Genomic DNA, 13,346 nt, shown 5'->3' with positions numbered 1-13,346 from the left:
TGTCATGTCTTCTACAGAAAACACTGTAGAAGCATAAAAACGTGCAACTATCAGAGTCGTCTGTCGCTCACAGTTCAAGAATTTCTGTGAAACAATTTGCAGTTTTCACACAGCGACTGTTTGAGGCTTACGTTTTAACCTGTATTTCTGTCTGCCTTTCTTAAGAGTGCTGTCATGAAGCGGCAGACACGGGTGTGTGGTTACCATGGTGACCTTAATGACCCACTGGCAGCAGTTTTAACAATTCTTTTGAACCTTGTTCTTTTTACATATCTTATACAGTTTATACATCAAAATATAGACCTTCATGTTTGCCTTACATGCTTGCATTTCTTTAGAAATGCACTCGTTTTCTTTGTTCACCTGATGGCTCCACATCAGTTCCACGCCTCCCTCGGAACTGCACCGGAGCTGCAGGCCAGTCTCCAACTTTCTCCTGCACAGGGCTCCACATGCAGCTCTGTCGGGAGGCTCCTTGCAAACACACAGACCCAGCTCCCTGTCATAACCACGGTAGTCCTCTGCACTTTGGCACACCTGCAGGAAAGCAACCGATACGTAGTCAGGCAGCTCAGAGCTCTGTAATCAAGACCTCAAATTAACTGTTACGTCATGACAGAGCAAAAGTCACAGGAAGCAGCATATGGTTAAACATTAAGTGGATCTGATTAAGCTTGTGCAGATAAAGTGTCGTCAGGTTCATGGAATAAAGGGCAAAGACATTTAGGTCGTACTCATTCCCCTCAATGGCCGTAGAGCGTGTTTACTCAGTGTGTTCCGTAAACAGGTTGCCATTGGCTCCTATCTTAACAGGATGAGCTTCCTGTCTATTGTCATTTTATGAAAGATAGACCAATTACCTTTGCCCTACTTTCATGTGATAGTGGTTCTGTGAGACAGGGGCCTATATCACTAGCATGAAGCCTAACCTCATGTCTGCAGTGAAACGACCACTGGTGTTTGTTGAAGCAGTCTCCATACTGCGTGCGGGACTTCCCGTCTCTGCAGACACTGTACAGATGCTGCACACACAGCTCTCCATTGTTGGCGGGTTGATAGCCTATAGTACATAGGCAGCACCCGTCACTGCTCTGTGGAGAACAAAAAAATGAACAGAATACAGTTTATGCTAAGTCTTGTTGTTGTTTAATAAGCCAAAGTGCTCATTCGTTAATTTAATAACACTTCATATTGAATTTCACTGTCTATCTCCTCCTTCCTACATTAGCAGTTATCATGCAAAAGCCAGAGATAAAAATCTCATTCCCTTTATTCTGACTTGATGAGAGAAGACCTATGGCACCACAGCAGCAGTCTGGGAAACCAGATCCTCTCGTAAAGTAACCTGATCTAGAGCTCTTTCAGCTTGAAGCTACAGATTGTTTAGTCTAAACTTTAAAAAAAAGCAGTGAGGAGATTACTCTTCTGTCTGCATTAGTGCACAAACAGCATCTCAGGGCTTTATGTAGACAAATGAAGAAATCATAAGCTTCGAATATGACTAAAGACAGAGAGAAACACAATATACAGCTTCACTTGGACACACCAGAAGTGGACACTAACAAAAAAGACTTGACTTCTATCATGTTGAAAACACTTCCACAGCAAACATGTGAACAGCACCTGGAAATTCTGTCCCTCTCCTGGGCAGCTGCAGGTGTCCTGGCCAGACAGAGGCTGCTGAGCAACAGGACCACAGGTCAGGGGGGCGAACAAGCCTGGTCGGGGGCAGTAGTGATGAGGAGGACACTTCAAACAGCTTTCTATGGACACTGCTCCAAAGGTAGGCCCGTATGTCCCCTTGGGACAGGGGACAGGACTGAGGTTACCCAGAGGACAGTAGAAACCTATGCACAAAAAAGAAAATGTGTTTTTAAAGGCGAAGTAATAACAATGTTCTTGTTATAGCCATTAGCATGCAGTCAGGAAAAGCTTACCTGGCTGGCAGAGTGGACTTTCCTTATCATGTTGAGTGTCATACTTTTCATGAGCCTTACCGAGCAGTACTGAAGCAAACAGCCACCAAAACCACATGACTCTGCATGTTTGTGACATTTCTATTGTGCTCCCTTATGATGGAAAAAGGCTCATGAGCAGATCTGTTTCATTCTCAGGCATTTGTAATCCTTCACCCATCATCTTTGGTCGTGGTTGAAAAAAAAAAAGTTGATGTTTTGTGTGCGTTCGCCACTAAACATCTCTCCTCTGCTCTGCCCACATGACGATGTCGCAGGTAAGTTAGTCTGCATAACTTTTCGTGGGCTGCTGAATGATTTATAAGGCCAGTGAGGTTAGGTGACAGTGACAGTGGAGTGAGTGCTCGGAGCAAAGCAGCAGGAAGAAACAAAAGAGCGCTTGCCTGGTGCTGCAAGATCACATTACTCTGTTTGTTCTTCTCAATCCTACCGTGATACTGCTTATTGATTTGTGTATCAGCGCTGCTTTGCTTTAACGAGCACTTTAATGTGCGCAGTGTTGCAACAGCAGCTGAGTTTATTTTGAAATTCTCAAGCGAAGATCAGCATCTTCTCTGACAGCACCTATGCAGTGTGCAAGCTGAAGCAGTTTCACACAAACACGCTGAAATGAATGGATTCATGTATTAAACCTATTTTATTCTCTTATTTCCCGTAGAGGGCTGTGTTGGGGTGAACGCAGCTGAGACAGACCGAGATGTGGGAAGCACCCATGACCTGTGGTCAAATCTGTAAAACGTACAGTGCTGTTATACTTTAGATTTTGCTCCCAAGAATCCATCTTTAAAATCTTTAAAAGTTGTTTTAATCAATATGTCTTTAAACTTGCTGGAGGTCTTTTAAGGTTTTTCTTTTGAATTTGACTGCTTTAATTCGTTTTCAGTTTAGTATTTAAAAATTTCCTAAGGATTTTTTTATTATTGTTAAGCTTAAACCTAACTTTGGCCAATGACTCATTCAGGCGACTGGTGTTTGCAGGTCTTCTACAGTATATACAGTATTTTTGTGGGGTACAGTTTCAAGATTTTGCACAATTATTTTTGCTCAATTCTTAATGACACAAGTTTCATTTATTGTTAATCTGCTGTCAGTAGATTTTTTATAAGTCAGACACTGTTTTTATCCTCTATTTGTCAACTTTTCTTTTTCTTTTTTTTTTTTTAGCAGAAACTGCTGTATATAGTGTCATGAACAGAAACAGAATAGAAAGCGCAGCCGAAGTCTAAAGAAAAATGGTTGAAATACTTTCAGAAAGCCTGAAGAACCTTAAACGAAGTTCTACAAGCCCGACTCCTCAAATTAAAACCTGAAGAAAATATGGTGGTTTCAAATGTTTCTGCAGTTCTGTAAATGTGTGAGTTTGTTTTGTTTTTTTTGTAGCTGGCCACTCAGATGTATTTGTTTATAGCAGATTAAAACTAAAAAAACAAGCAAAAAACCTGATAGGTGATTTGTACTAAGAATTATCTTTAACATGCCTAAGCTGGTCCGGTATAAAAACCATTTATAGGCTTCTAAAATGTTTTAAATGAGCATGTATGCCATGTATTCTGTGTCACAGACAGTTAGCTTTGTAAATTTTTTACAAACCATTGATTGTTTCCTATGATGCTGCATGCCTGAGCTTTAATCAGTGTCTGAGAGTTGCCCTTTGCTCCATAGTAAAATGACAAAGCTTCTGTTTATTGATATGAAATGTCACGAGTTGAGAGTCTAAACCAAAGTTATGCAAATAATTGCACAATTTAAAATTTTCTTAAATTGTAAGTTTTTGATTTTATGTTGAAGTGAATTCGATGCACAATGTGTGTGTAACAATCCTTTTGGTTAGGATGTAAACTACGTTGATAAAAGTTATTTTTCTTCATTTTTCAACTCAGCAGAAAACAGTAAACAGTGTTGTTTTTATGTTCACTAGTCAAGGTCTTACTCCTCTCTGTTATTGTAGTGAAATAAATGGCAGACTTTGGATACCTGGAATAACCCACATAAAGTATTTCATCATGGTAACCATGGACTTTGACCCCCCAGTGACGATTTATCTAACTAAACCGGACTCAACTTTCACCCATATATTCATCTCTTTTATGGCAAAACCTCTAAATCCACATTTTACAAATTAAAAGAAATGACAAGAAAATGAATATTTGTTTGGAAATTTAAAAAATTGTTTTTTTATTTAACGTATAAAGAAGTCCATCTGAAGTCGGTCTTTTTTGTTTTGTTTTGTTTTTGAAAGGCAAACAGTTGTTTAATTGTCTGTGTTTTGTCTGTTAGCAAACTATCTTGTGAACCACCAGACGGATTTTAGTGAAACTCTCAGAAAGTAATCGTTGGGTATACATCTACAACTGATTAACTTTTGGGACCAACCCAGGTCACAATGGCTGCCACAGACAATCAACTTTAGCAAACATAAAAATGGTAAAATGCAGTCAGTTTTACAAATAAAGAGCTAAAATCTGATGTGGTAGTAGCTGAGACTGATTCCCAACAGATGCTTCAAACACTAAAATAACATTTTTAATTAATTAAAACTTTGGCATTAACTTTTAGAGTCAACCTTTTTGGTTTGTTAACAAAACCTCTCAAGACTCAGTGAACAGGTTTTATTCAAACACTCAGAAAGAAACCACTGGATGGACATCTACAACTGATTTAAGATGATTTAATCAACTTTAGCAAACAATAACATAACTATAATTCAGTATTATTTTTACAGATATTAAGCTAAAATTTGTTGTGGTATTATCTGAGAGTCAACCTCTTCACTTACTGGGACTCTGAGTGCCAACAGATCATGCAAGATCGCTCTTTAAAACTTTTGCAGGCAAGGTGGTGGGTGATATGCTTTACATCGAGACAAACTTCTTTGAGCTTTTTGGTTGTTTTGTTTAAATAAAGTTAATCCGAATTTAGAATTTGTGTTGTTTTATGCTGCTCTGTTGTAATAAGCAGATAAAACACAATAATTAAACAAGCCTGGAAAAATAAAAGTGTGTTACCTAGTCCAAATTTCAATGATTTACAGTGAATACTTTAACAATAAAAAAGCGAAAAGAAAAAGTGTAGTGATCCAAATTTCCTAACTCAGTTTTACATGAAGGGCTGTAAGCTCTGCTGCATGTCTTATCTTTTTTTTTACTTATAAAATCAAACTTTTTGAACTTTCAGGATCACAACTTTAAATTTAAGCCACTCTTTTACTTGAGATAAAGAGTTCAAAGCAGTTGGTGATCCGTCTTACGCTGCTCAATGTCATGTCTAAGAGAACAATATTCTGTGTTCTTGTTTTGTAACATGTCTAAAAAATAAAACTTACTCTCTTTGTGATTCTCAAAAGTGTTGCTGATGAAACACCTTAAAGCAATTTCCCTACATTTTTTTTAAATTTCGATTTAAGATAGTTACACAATAGATGATATTACCGTGACTTCACACTTTCTGAGTTTGTGTGTGTGTGTGTGTGTTGCGCTCTGTCGTCAGTGTGACCCCTCCACGTGTTTATTGACACAGGCAGAGTTTGGGCAGCCTCTCTGATAACAAGGACCTTTATAAGTCGGCTGAGAGGAGAAGTCACTCGGCAGACCCTTGGTCCTTTGGTACAGGCCTGCTGCTCTTTTCACTCGTTGATTTTCTTCTTGTTCCGTGTAAGAAAACACAAATGATAGATTGTAGGTTTGACGAATGTTCAGGCTTCAACCTTGTGTTTGTTCTTGTGTGAAATTCTTCTCCGTTTTTCCTCATTTGTCCCTCTACAGAAAGAGAAGAATGCATCTAAAGGCTGTGATCTTTGTCCTGTCACTCTCAAACACTTTAGGTATTTATTATTTCTCCAGTGTTTCATTTTACATACAACTTGTTTTGGGTTTTTTTTTTCATTTATATATATATATATATATATATATATATATATATATATATATATATATGCTTTCTTTTCCTGTAGCATACCCACTGCACAGTGACACCAGGGAACCAACCTGGGCAGACCCAAATGCTAACCAGGCCCATGACAAAACAAACCTCACAAAAGACGTGAAGTAAGTTAACTAAACTAATGTGACGTTAAAATCTAAGACATTTATAGGACTTCGTCATGATGAAGTGTGTGTCCTCTTGCTGCAGTAGGATCTACAAGAGCATCATAGAGAGCAGGGATCTTTACAACCTAGAAGAGGATGAGACCAAAAACCCTGTGGCAGAGGAGATGAAGCGCAAACTGAGCATGGAGTCAGAGCGCCTGCGCGTGCGTCTGCGCCAAGAGCTGGCCGAGCTGCGGGACAGGTTGTCTCCATCTCCAGCCCGTCTCAGCACCACCCTGGCCAGCATGAGGGAGCGTCTGACTCCTCTCACCCAGCAGCTCCAGAGCTCTCTCAGCAGCAACACGCAAGATCTGTGCAGCCAGCTGAGTCTCTACCTGCAGGGCCCGGAGACAGGGGAGGTTCAGACGGAGACCGGTCCGGGTCTGAATCAGGACACCTTCCTCTGGATCAGCCAAACCCTGGAGCACAGCAGCCTCCAGTTAGTCAACATCATCAGGGACTTCCACACCGCAGCCAGGGATGTTGTCGAAGGTCTGAAACAGATGAGCGCTCCTGAGGACGAGGTAAACGACTCGAAGGTCTGGCAGGAGATGAGCTCCAAGCTGGGACAAGAAGTGAGTGCCCTGAGGGAGGAGGCACAGCACAGGGCGGGGGATCTGAAAGCTCAGCTCGCAGCTCTGTTAGAGTCCGCTCAGCCTGCTAAGGGTGAACTTACAGGCAGCGTGGAGCAGTTCTGCCAGAATGCAGCCCTGCAGAACCAAGCGCTTCAGGCCCGGATGGAGAGGCTGGTTATTAAGGTGGAGGAAGAGGTCCTCGAGGCCTCCCCTCATCCTCTGCCTCCATCTTGGTCCTCACAAGAAGGCGGCTCTTTGCAGGAGGACTTCTCAGTGAGACTCTCTGCTCTGGTCCAGGATATTCTGCACTCTATGCAGTGACAAAAACACACACTTAAACGTTTGTTAGAGCCAATGTACAGATCAAATTTAAGTAACTATTCAAGCCTGTAGTCCTGGCCACAAATGTCACTTTTTGTGTATTGCTGTGCCATCATGGACCGCTGGTTGTAAATATTTCTGAATGAATGAAATGAGATAATTTTTCTATTTTGTGTATGAATGAGTATGTACAACTATGAACATTTCTTTGTTGAGCCATGTAAAAAAAAAAAAAAACTGTTACTTTTGGAAAGTAAAATTTGTTGATAATAATGTAAAAATAGTGAGAATTCTTTTAAGTTACCATATGCCTTACCATCCAGTTAAGCGTGTGAAAGACCATGTGTTTTATGTTTTCATTTATCTTTAATAAAGACAAACACTCCACGTTTGAATTTGCTCATAGCCTTTTAAGCAAGATGTACAGGACATCTACTGTATGTATAACAAAGCAGAAATATATGTAACAGACAAACTTAGTGACCTTATAAAACACTTGTTGCTCCGCTCTTCAATAGCTTGTGTTGATATGTTTTTTTTTTCTTTTTTCTTTATTCATAACTAATAATTCACATCTGACTGGAGAAGTAAGGACAGGAAAAGTTACGTAAAGTGTTTGCTCGACTTAACCGATCACCTGCCAAAGAGTTATTTCTGAGATAACAATGCTTTAATATCCTTACAATACGCCTGAGGTTACAATGTGGTCAAATGGTTCGCAACAGCGGTTTTAACAGTCACTCAAATGTATGAGCTGATCGCTCCATCCGGTGATGCTTCTTCAGAGGAAAGCAGCCAGCAACCACGCAAACACCACCCCCACCAGCAGGCCTGTGGCGTTAACAGCATTTATGCCCGGTGCCTTGTTACTGCCTGATAAGCAGGAGGAGAGATCAGTGAATTTCACGTTCCAGGCTTTCGCTCGGATGGATTCTGAATCTGTATCATAATATGAATAAATGTAAATAAGGAGTACTCACTGTTTGCAGTCGTGACAGACGAGTCTTTAACAAAAGCAAGAGAAAGAAAACACGGCCAGGAAACTTGTTAGTCCAAAACTTGTCAGAATACATGAAACTATGTGCGTAATGTATTTTAAGGAAATAAACCTTGATTCGATGTGAGCAGAGGTCCAACTGTGATGGTGGCTGAGTCGCTGCTTTTTTGACCAAAAGGAGTCAAAGATCTTTTCTTTCTTTTACTACAAGACTAAAAAAAACACATAGTTGTAGGTTTTAATCTGTCGTGCAATCAGCGATATGTACTTCTTAAGAATGAGAAACTGGTTTTAAATCATTGATCTCATCTTATAATAAAAAAGTGAAATCCAGGTATAGGAGGTCAGCACATTTACTTCATTTATTTCCCTTCATGTTTAGTTTTCTCTTGAAAACAATAGTCATTAAAAGGATAGTTTAGATATTTTTAAGTGGAGTTTGTGGAAAGGTTATGAACAATTAATATCTTACCTGTTATAAATAGCTCTTTGATTTTTCTCGGTTTGGAGAAATAAAGTTTATTCTGGCCAAATTGATGAGCTAACAATATAACCATCCAAAAAGAGCAGTCATCAGTCTGGTAAGAATTAGGCCCTGTCTAGACTACTATACCCATGCAATGCCACTAGGTAGCAAAAAAGAAAAAAGAAAAAAAAAACACAGGTTCTTAATCTCTTTTTCTCCAAACTGACACTGTTTAAAGAGCCATCCTCAGCAGGTACAATATTAGTTCTGCATAAGCTTTCCACAAAACCCCACCTGTTTGGTATTATAATATTAAAGCATTGCATTTAAATGAAGCCTCATTTAGTTTGGAAACAAATTGTTTTCTAGACATTTTTCTTATGGCATTAAACCCCATTAAAGCTCAGTGTAAAACGTCAGGGGAGACTTTCAGTTTCTTAACTGGACAAAAATTCATTTAAACCAAAGAATTTTAGGTTATTCAAAACTTGTTAGACATTATTATTATTATTATTATTATTATTATTATTATTATTATTATTATTATTATTATTATTATTATTATTATTATTATTATTATTATTATTGTTATTATTATCATCATCATTATTATTATTATTATTGTTGTTGTTGTTGTTGTTGTTGCTGTTGTCATTGCTATTATTATTATTATTATTATTATTATTATTAATATATGAGAAACTTTATGCTTAACTATTTTATTGTTGTTGTAAAAATTAATAATTTCCTTTTAACTCACAGAGGTCAGCTTATCGCATGTGGTCGGCTCGCAGAGTCTCAGTATGCAGTGCAAGTAGACGGTGGAGAATTCCCGATCTCTGTGCTGAACGAAGCTGAACGCCTCAAAGACAAAATGGGCATCAGTGGAATCGCCATTGTTTATCACTGTTGTCCTCTCCTCTATTATGCATCTGGTGGAGAACAAAATCCTTTAACAGGTACTTCTAAAAAAAAAAGAACTATCCACAACTGGTGATATGCACAATTCTTACCCAGCAAAGAAGCTGTGCTTCTCAATAAGTGACATGTTGTATGGAGAGGGAGTCGCAAAACAGTGATCCAGCAGGACATGGAAACTGGAAAGAGGAGGAGAAAGGTTAGCCTGTTGTCACCTTTTATCACCTGCTGCCTGAAAGGTGGGCAATCATATCATTTCTGTATGTGTGTGTTTGTCTGTCTGTTTGCAAAATATTTCATTAATCGGGAGATAAATTTGATCAAACTTCTCAGAAAGTAATGATTAGATGCACATCCACAATTAATTAACTTTTGAAGTCAACCCAATTCAAGATGGCCACCACAAGTAATCAACTTTAGCAAACACAAACATGGCTGCAAGTTAGTCAATTTTACTGATATTTTCCTAAATCCTGGTGTGGTAGCAGCTGAGAGTCAAACACATCACATAATCTGAGCGCTAACAGTTCACATGAGAGCTTTGCTTAAAACTTTGGCATTAGCAGATAAAGTCAATTCTGTCTGTCTGTTAGCAAAATATCCCATGAACCACAAGAGCGATTTTAATGAACTCTCAGTAGGTGTAAGTGATTGACTTTTGGAGTCAGCCTGATTCGAGATGGCTGCCACAGCTAATCAACATTGAAAAACACAAAAATGCCTGTATCCAAAATCTTGGGTGCATTTGTTAACCCATTACATAATTTGAGTGCTAACAGATCATGTAAAACCACAAATTAAAACTTTGGCGGTGGGTGGTAAACATTCCTTCAAGGAATAACAGTTTTATTTTACTGAAAGAGTTTAATATGAAAAACCTACTCAATCTAATTGGATTCACTCACTTTCCTGTGAGGTTCACAGCCTTGACCTCCACATAGACCTTTGTTAGTAACTCAAGTCCTGTTGAAGGTACAACCAAAGGGTACTTAAAGTCAGAGTCCTGGGAAATTAACATGAGGGTAGGATTAGCTGAAAGAGTACTTTTGATATGTGTGTATAGGAGCTGAATGTTAAATGTACCTACATTAAAAACACCCATTCTTAGAGTATCGATGAAGGATCCGTTATTTTGACTGATTGCCACTGAAACGGAGGAGCTAAAAAATATGACAGAAATAAGAAAAGCGAGAAAATTATTAGTCACTAAAATAATCATCTTGAGGAAAAAAAGAAATAGCTGCTCAGAGTAAGCATTTGGAACAACTCACGCAGAAATCCTCGTGTTGTTGAGGAGATACTCCAGAGGGTAGCGGCAGGTGATGTGGTAATAGAGGTCTGTGGAGTAGCTGATGGTGCCCTGTTCAGATTTTGGGGTGTTAATGTACCCCGTGACGACAACTGCCTGGATCGATGAAAAACTACTGAAGGGACCCGTAGGATCTGGGGACTCGTTCACAATCTGCACGAGACAGTAACAAACACCGGAGGGGTTTATACGTTGGGTTTTATATGTCGATTCAACTCTAATTTTTTATACATTTGTCTTTCAACCTCCCCAATAATTCCCCATCCTTGCCTGCAAAGACTCACGACAGGAGTTATCCTGACTGCTGTTAATGGGAAGCTTGTAACGGATGATTGGTGGGTCCGTAGTGGCGTCCACAGAGCCCAAGCAGGCAGAGTTATTGTGGTTCCCGTTGAGTGCCAGCTCTGACGCGTTAAAGCCTGCCCATTGAGCCGTGCACAAGTTGATCTCCACGGTTATTATGGTGTTGCCACAATTAACCAGAATATCTGAGTCATCTAAGAAAAAGGGGGGTAAAAAAAGAAGTAACTTCTTTCAAAGATCTTTTTTCTTTCATTTAAATCTAAGTATTAAAATAAACAAAGATTTAGCTGAGACAACTTAAAGTCAGTAAATGCCTTAAAGTACCCCTTTTTGACTTACTTGGTGTCCTTTCATACACAGAAGAACAGTTGTAAAGACATAAGGCGGGCACAGCCAGCAGAGGGAGACAAAGAAAAAGGATCATTCTGTCCACAGGAAGCTTTCTCAGGCCTGTGAATATTCAGGAGACAGAAGAGCAGCAGCATCCCGCATTGTTAGCCTATTCGACCAGCTCAGACAAATGCACCATCAAAAATCTACGATGACTTTTTTAAACCACTTTTAACTGTTTAAAAAAAAGACCATTTGACGTGACAGCAGTTTAAAATCAGACCAGAGACCTACAGTACCTGATGGCCTGAGGAAGTCTTACCTTGCTGGTGGTACCTGAGCAGTCTCAGAGGGAGTTGAGTAATCTGGCTTTTAAAGTCTATGTGACACCTGAAGCCACAGATATCATCATGACTCATGGACCCTCCCAGTGCAGACACAGAGACATCCTCCACGTCTGTGTCGTGATTTATCATGCAGGCAGACAGCAGCAGCTCCGGGCCATTGATTCAGGTCCCTCAGGTCAGCTACGAATGTTCCAGGTTTTCTGTCCATCGGATAACGGATATTAAAGATATGATATGACAGATGAACCTGCTGAATATTATAACTGGCTGGGAGGAGGCATCAGAGGCAGTGTGTAGAAATAAACTTATTATAATTTAGGAGCAAAAAAACATAATTTAACATGAACCCAGTCAGTTAAAACCGCCTAACTGGAACGTTCAAGCATAAAAAGTTTTTGAAAAAAGTACATTTTAGACTTATTTGAGGAAAAAAATGTGTGGAAATGACCATCGTAAACCAAGTATTCATGTGTGGAGAATAAACCACTTTGAGTGCTCTAAAATTGATCACAACTGTCATATTTTATGCGGTGCTCAGCCAGCCCTTTGTTTCTTTTCTCTGCTTGTCCAACTTGTCTTTATTGTCTCCACAGACCTGCAGAGCAGGTATTCCACATAGCTATGGGCCACAACTGTTACTGCTTAACTGAGAACACCCATTGTTCTCCGCAAATATAGAATGACATTTTTACCAAAATCCCCGCGCAGGGCGGAAGGAGACATTTGTTACAGTATCCACAGATACGTCACTTTTTTACAGTCTCTGGTTTTGAGCTCCCAGTGCACCTGTTCGGAAACAAAAAGCTGGTCACTTTTCTGCAATTTAATCGCCTTCTCTGGTTGGTTTAAAACACATTTTAAACGTCGCAATAACTTTCTTATTTCTGTGATTTTCATTGTATGTGAGTTGTATCATTTATAGGATCATCAGCAGTTTACTGTGAAAAGAAAATTATATACTTTTTAGAGCAAGAATCTAGAAAGGTAGCTTTAAACATTCCTAAAGTTGCAGAATTGACCGGTTTTATAACTGTAGGCATAGTTTTTAGATCAAAATAAAGAAAAGATTGTTCACTTTGACACAACATAAATCTTTAAGACAACAAACTTGAACTTTTTTGTTTTAGAAGCCGCCAAATGACAGCAAAAACATCAGCTTCACCATTAACTTTAACAGAAAATTAGAGCAGAACTTCACATAAACCAAATTCTTTAACTTGTCTGTATCTTCACCTTTTTTTTTTTACACCAGAAACAAAATGAAATCATAGCATGTGAAGACAGCAGCAATTTAAGACAATTTTAAAATGTTTTTTTCAGTCTGAGTAAAATATAAAACAGTGCTTCAAATCAATCCAAACTCTCAACTGATGGATAGCTAATAATCAACAGCTTTATTCATTTCTCCTTTCTTTGAACACACTTTAAAAGATTCAAGTGAAACTTTTCAGAGTCAGAAACTGACAGGGACAGTCTGTCACCTCAGCTTCTTTAGAAATTGCAACATGGAGCAACATGTTTATTTACTCTGTAAATATTAATCTTTATTGCAAATTATTTTGTAGCTCCTAAAAGAAATTGCATTTCTGAAGATTTGTACATATAAAAATAATCTTTTAAGTATGAGGTAAGAAATTACTGATTCACCAGATGCACTGCATCTATAAAAACATTTTTGAAAACATCAATTATAATCATATCACCTATCATTTTACTTAC

At 38.8% G+C, this 13,346-nt stretch overlaps 3 protein-coding genes across 4 annotated transcripts; 1 reads left to right on the top strand and 2 right to left on the bottom strand.

Moving 5' to 3' along the window:
* Positions 1-237: 237 nt before the first annotated feature.
* LOC119617850 (multiple epidermal growth factor-like domains protein 6) lies at positions 238-2,769 on the bottom strand. The gene is made up of 4 exons (XM_037980639.1): positions 1,938-2,769; positions 1,624-1,847; positions 930-1,091; positions 238-537 (listed from the first exon to the last, which is right to left on the bottom strand). The coding sequence occupies exons 1-4, from the start codon at positions 2,053-2,055 to the stop codon at positions 238-240; spliced, it is 804 nt and encodes a 267-aa protein (XP_037836567.1). The 5' UTR covers positions 2,056-2,769.
* Positions 2,770-5,512: 2,743 nt separating this feature from the next.
* zgc:162608 (uncharacterized protein LOC100037332 homolog) lies at positions 5,513-7,219 on the top strand. 2 transcript variants are annotated; one of them, XM_025008777.2, is made up of 4 exons: positions 5,513-5,626; positions 5,738-5,796; positions 5,926-6,019; positions 6,108-7,219. In XM_025008777.2, the coding sequence occupies exons 2-4, from the start codon at positions 5,748-5,750 to the stop codon at positions 6,955-6,957; spliced, it is 993 nt and encodes a 330-aa protein (XP_024864545.1). In that variant the 5' UTR covers positions 5,513-5,626; positions 5,738-5,747; the 3' UTR covers positions 6,958-7,219. The 2 variants fall into 2 exon arrangements, with proteins under 2 accessions (XP_024864545.1, XP_017284437.1); XM_017428948.3 differs by having other exon boundaries at positions 6,105-7,219.
* Positions 7,220-7,459: 240 nt separating this feature from the next.
* LOC108243490 (zona pellucida-like domain-containing protein 1) lies at positions 7,460-11,771 on the bottom strand. Its single transcript, XM_025008767.2, has 11 exons — positions 11,603-11,771; positions 11,290-11,400; positions 10,918-11,144; positions 10,610-10,800; positions 10,426-10,498; positions 10,244-10,341; positions 9,434-9,517; positions 9,181-9,352; positions 8,067-8,166; positions 7,938-7,961; positions 7,460-7,830 (listed from the first exon to the last, which is right to left on the bottom strand). Exons 1-11 carry the CDS (start codon positions 11,754-11,756, stop codon positions 7,739-7,741), a joined length of 1,326 nt encoding a protein of 441 aa, XP_024864535.1. The 5' UTR covers positions 11,757-11,771; the 3' UTR covers positions 7,460-7,738.
* Positions 11,772-13,346: the final 1,575 nt, after the last annotated feature.

This window comes from Kryptolebias marmoratus, linkage group LG2, assembly GCF_001649575.2.
Source record: "Kryptolebias marmoratus isolate JLee-2015 linkage group LG2, ASM164957v2, whole genome shotgun sequence".
Taxonomy (NCBI): domain Eukaryota; kingdom Metazoa; phylum Chordata; class Actinopteri; order Cyprinodontiformes; family Rivulidae; genus Kryptolebias; species Kryptolebias marmoratus.
Note: the sequence above shows the minus strand (reverse complement) of the source record. Positions and strands in the feature narration are given on the sequence as shown.

Excerpts from the sequence above, each read along its gene's own strand:
- LOC119617850 (XM_037980639.1), bottom strand. The coding sequence starts at position 2,055 with ATGTCACAAACATGCAGAGTCATGTGGTTTTGGTGGCTGTTTGCTTCA. Across the intron at positions 1,848-1,937 it reads AAGTCCACTCTGCCAGCCAG|GTTTCTACTGTCCTCTGGGT; the intron begins GTAAGCTTTTCC and ends TTTTGTGCATAG. Across the intron at positions 538-929 it reads CGTTTCACTGCAGACATGAG|GTGTGCCAAAGTGCAGAGGA; the intron begins GTTAGGCTTCAT and ends GCTTTCCTGCAG.
- LOC108243490 (XM_025008767.2), bottom strand. The coding sequence starts at position 11,756 with ATGATAAATCACGACACAGACGTGGAGGATGTCTCTGTGTCTGCACTG. Across the intron at positions 11,401-11,602 it reads GCTCAGGTACCACCAGCAAG|GCCTGAGAAAGCTTCCTGTG; the intron begins GTAAGACTTCCT and ends GAATATTCACAG. Across the intron at positions 9,518-10,243 it reads GCTGTGAACCTCACAGGAAA|TTTCCATGTCCTGCTGGATC; the intron begins GTGAGTGAATCC and ends TCCTCTTTCCAG.
- zgc:162608 (XM_017428948.3), top strand. The coding sequence starts at position 5,748 with ATGCATCTAAAGGCTGTGATCTTTGTCCTGTCACTCTCAAACACTTTA. Across the intron at positions 5,797-5,925 it reads GTCACTCTCAAACACTTTAG|CATACCCACTGCACAGTGAC; the intron begins GTATTTATTATT and ends CTTTTCCTGTAG. Across the intron at positions 6,020-6,104 it reads AACCTCACAAAAGACGTGAA|TAGGATCTACAAGAGCATCA; the intron begins GTAAGTTAACTA and ends CTCTTGCTGCAG.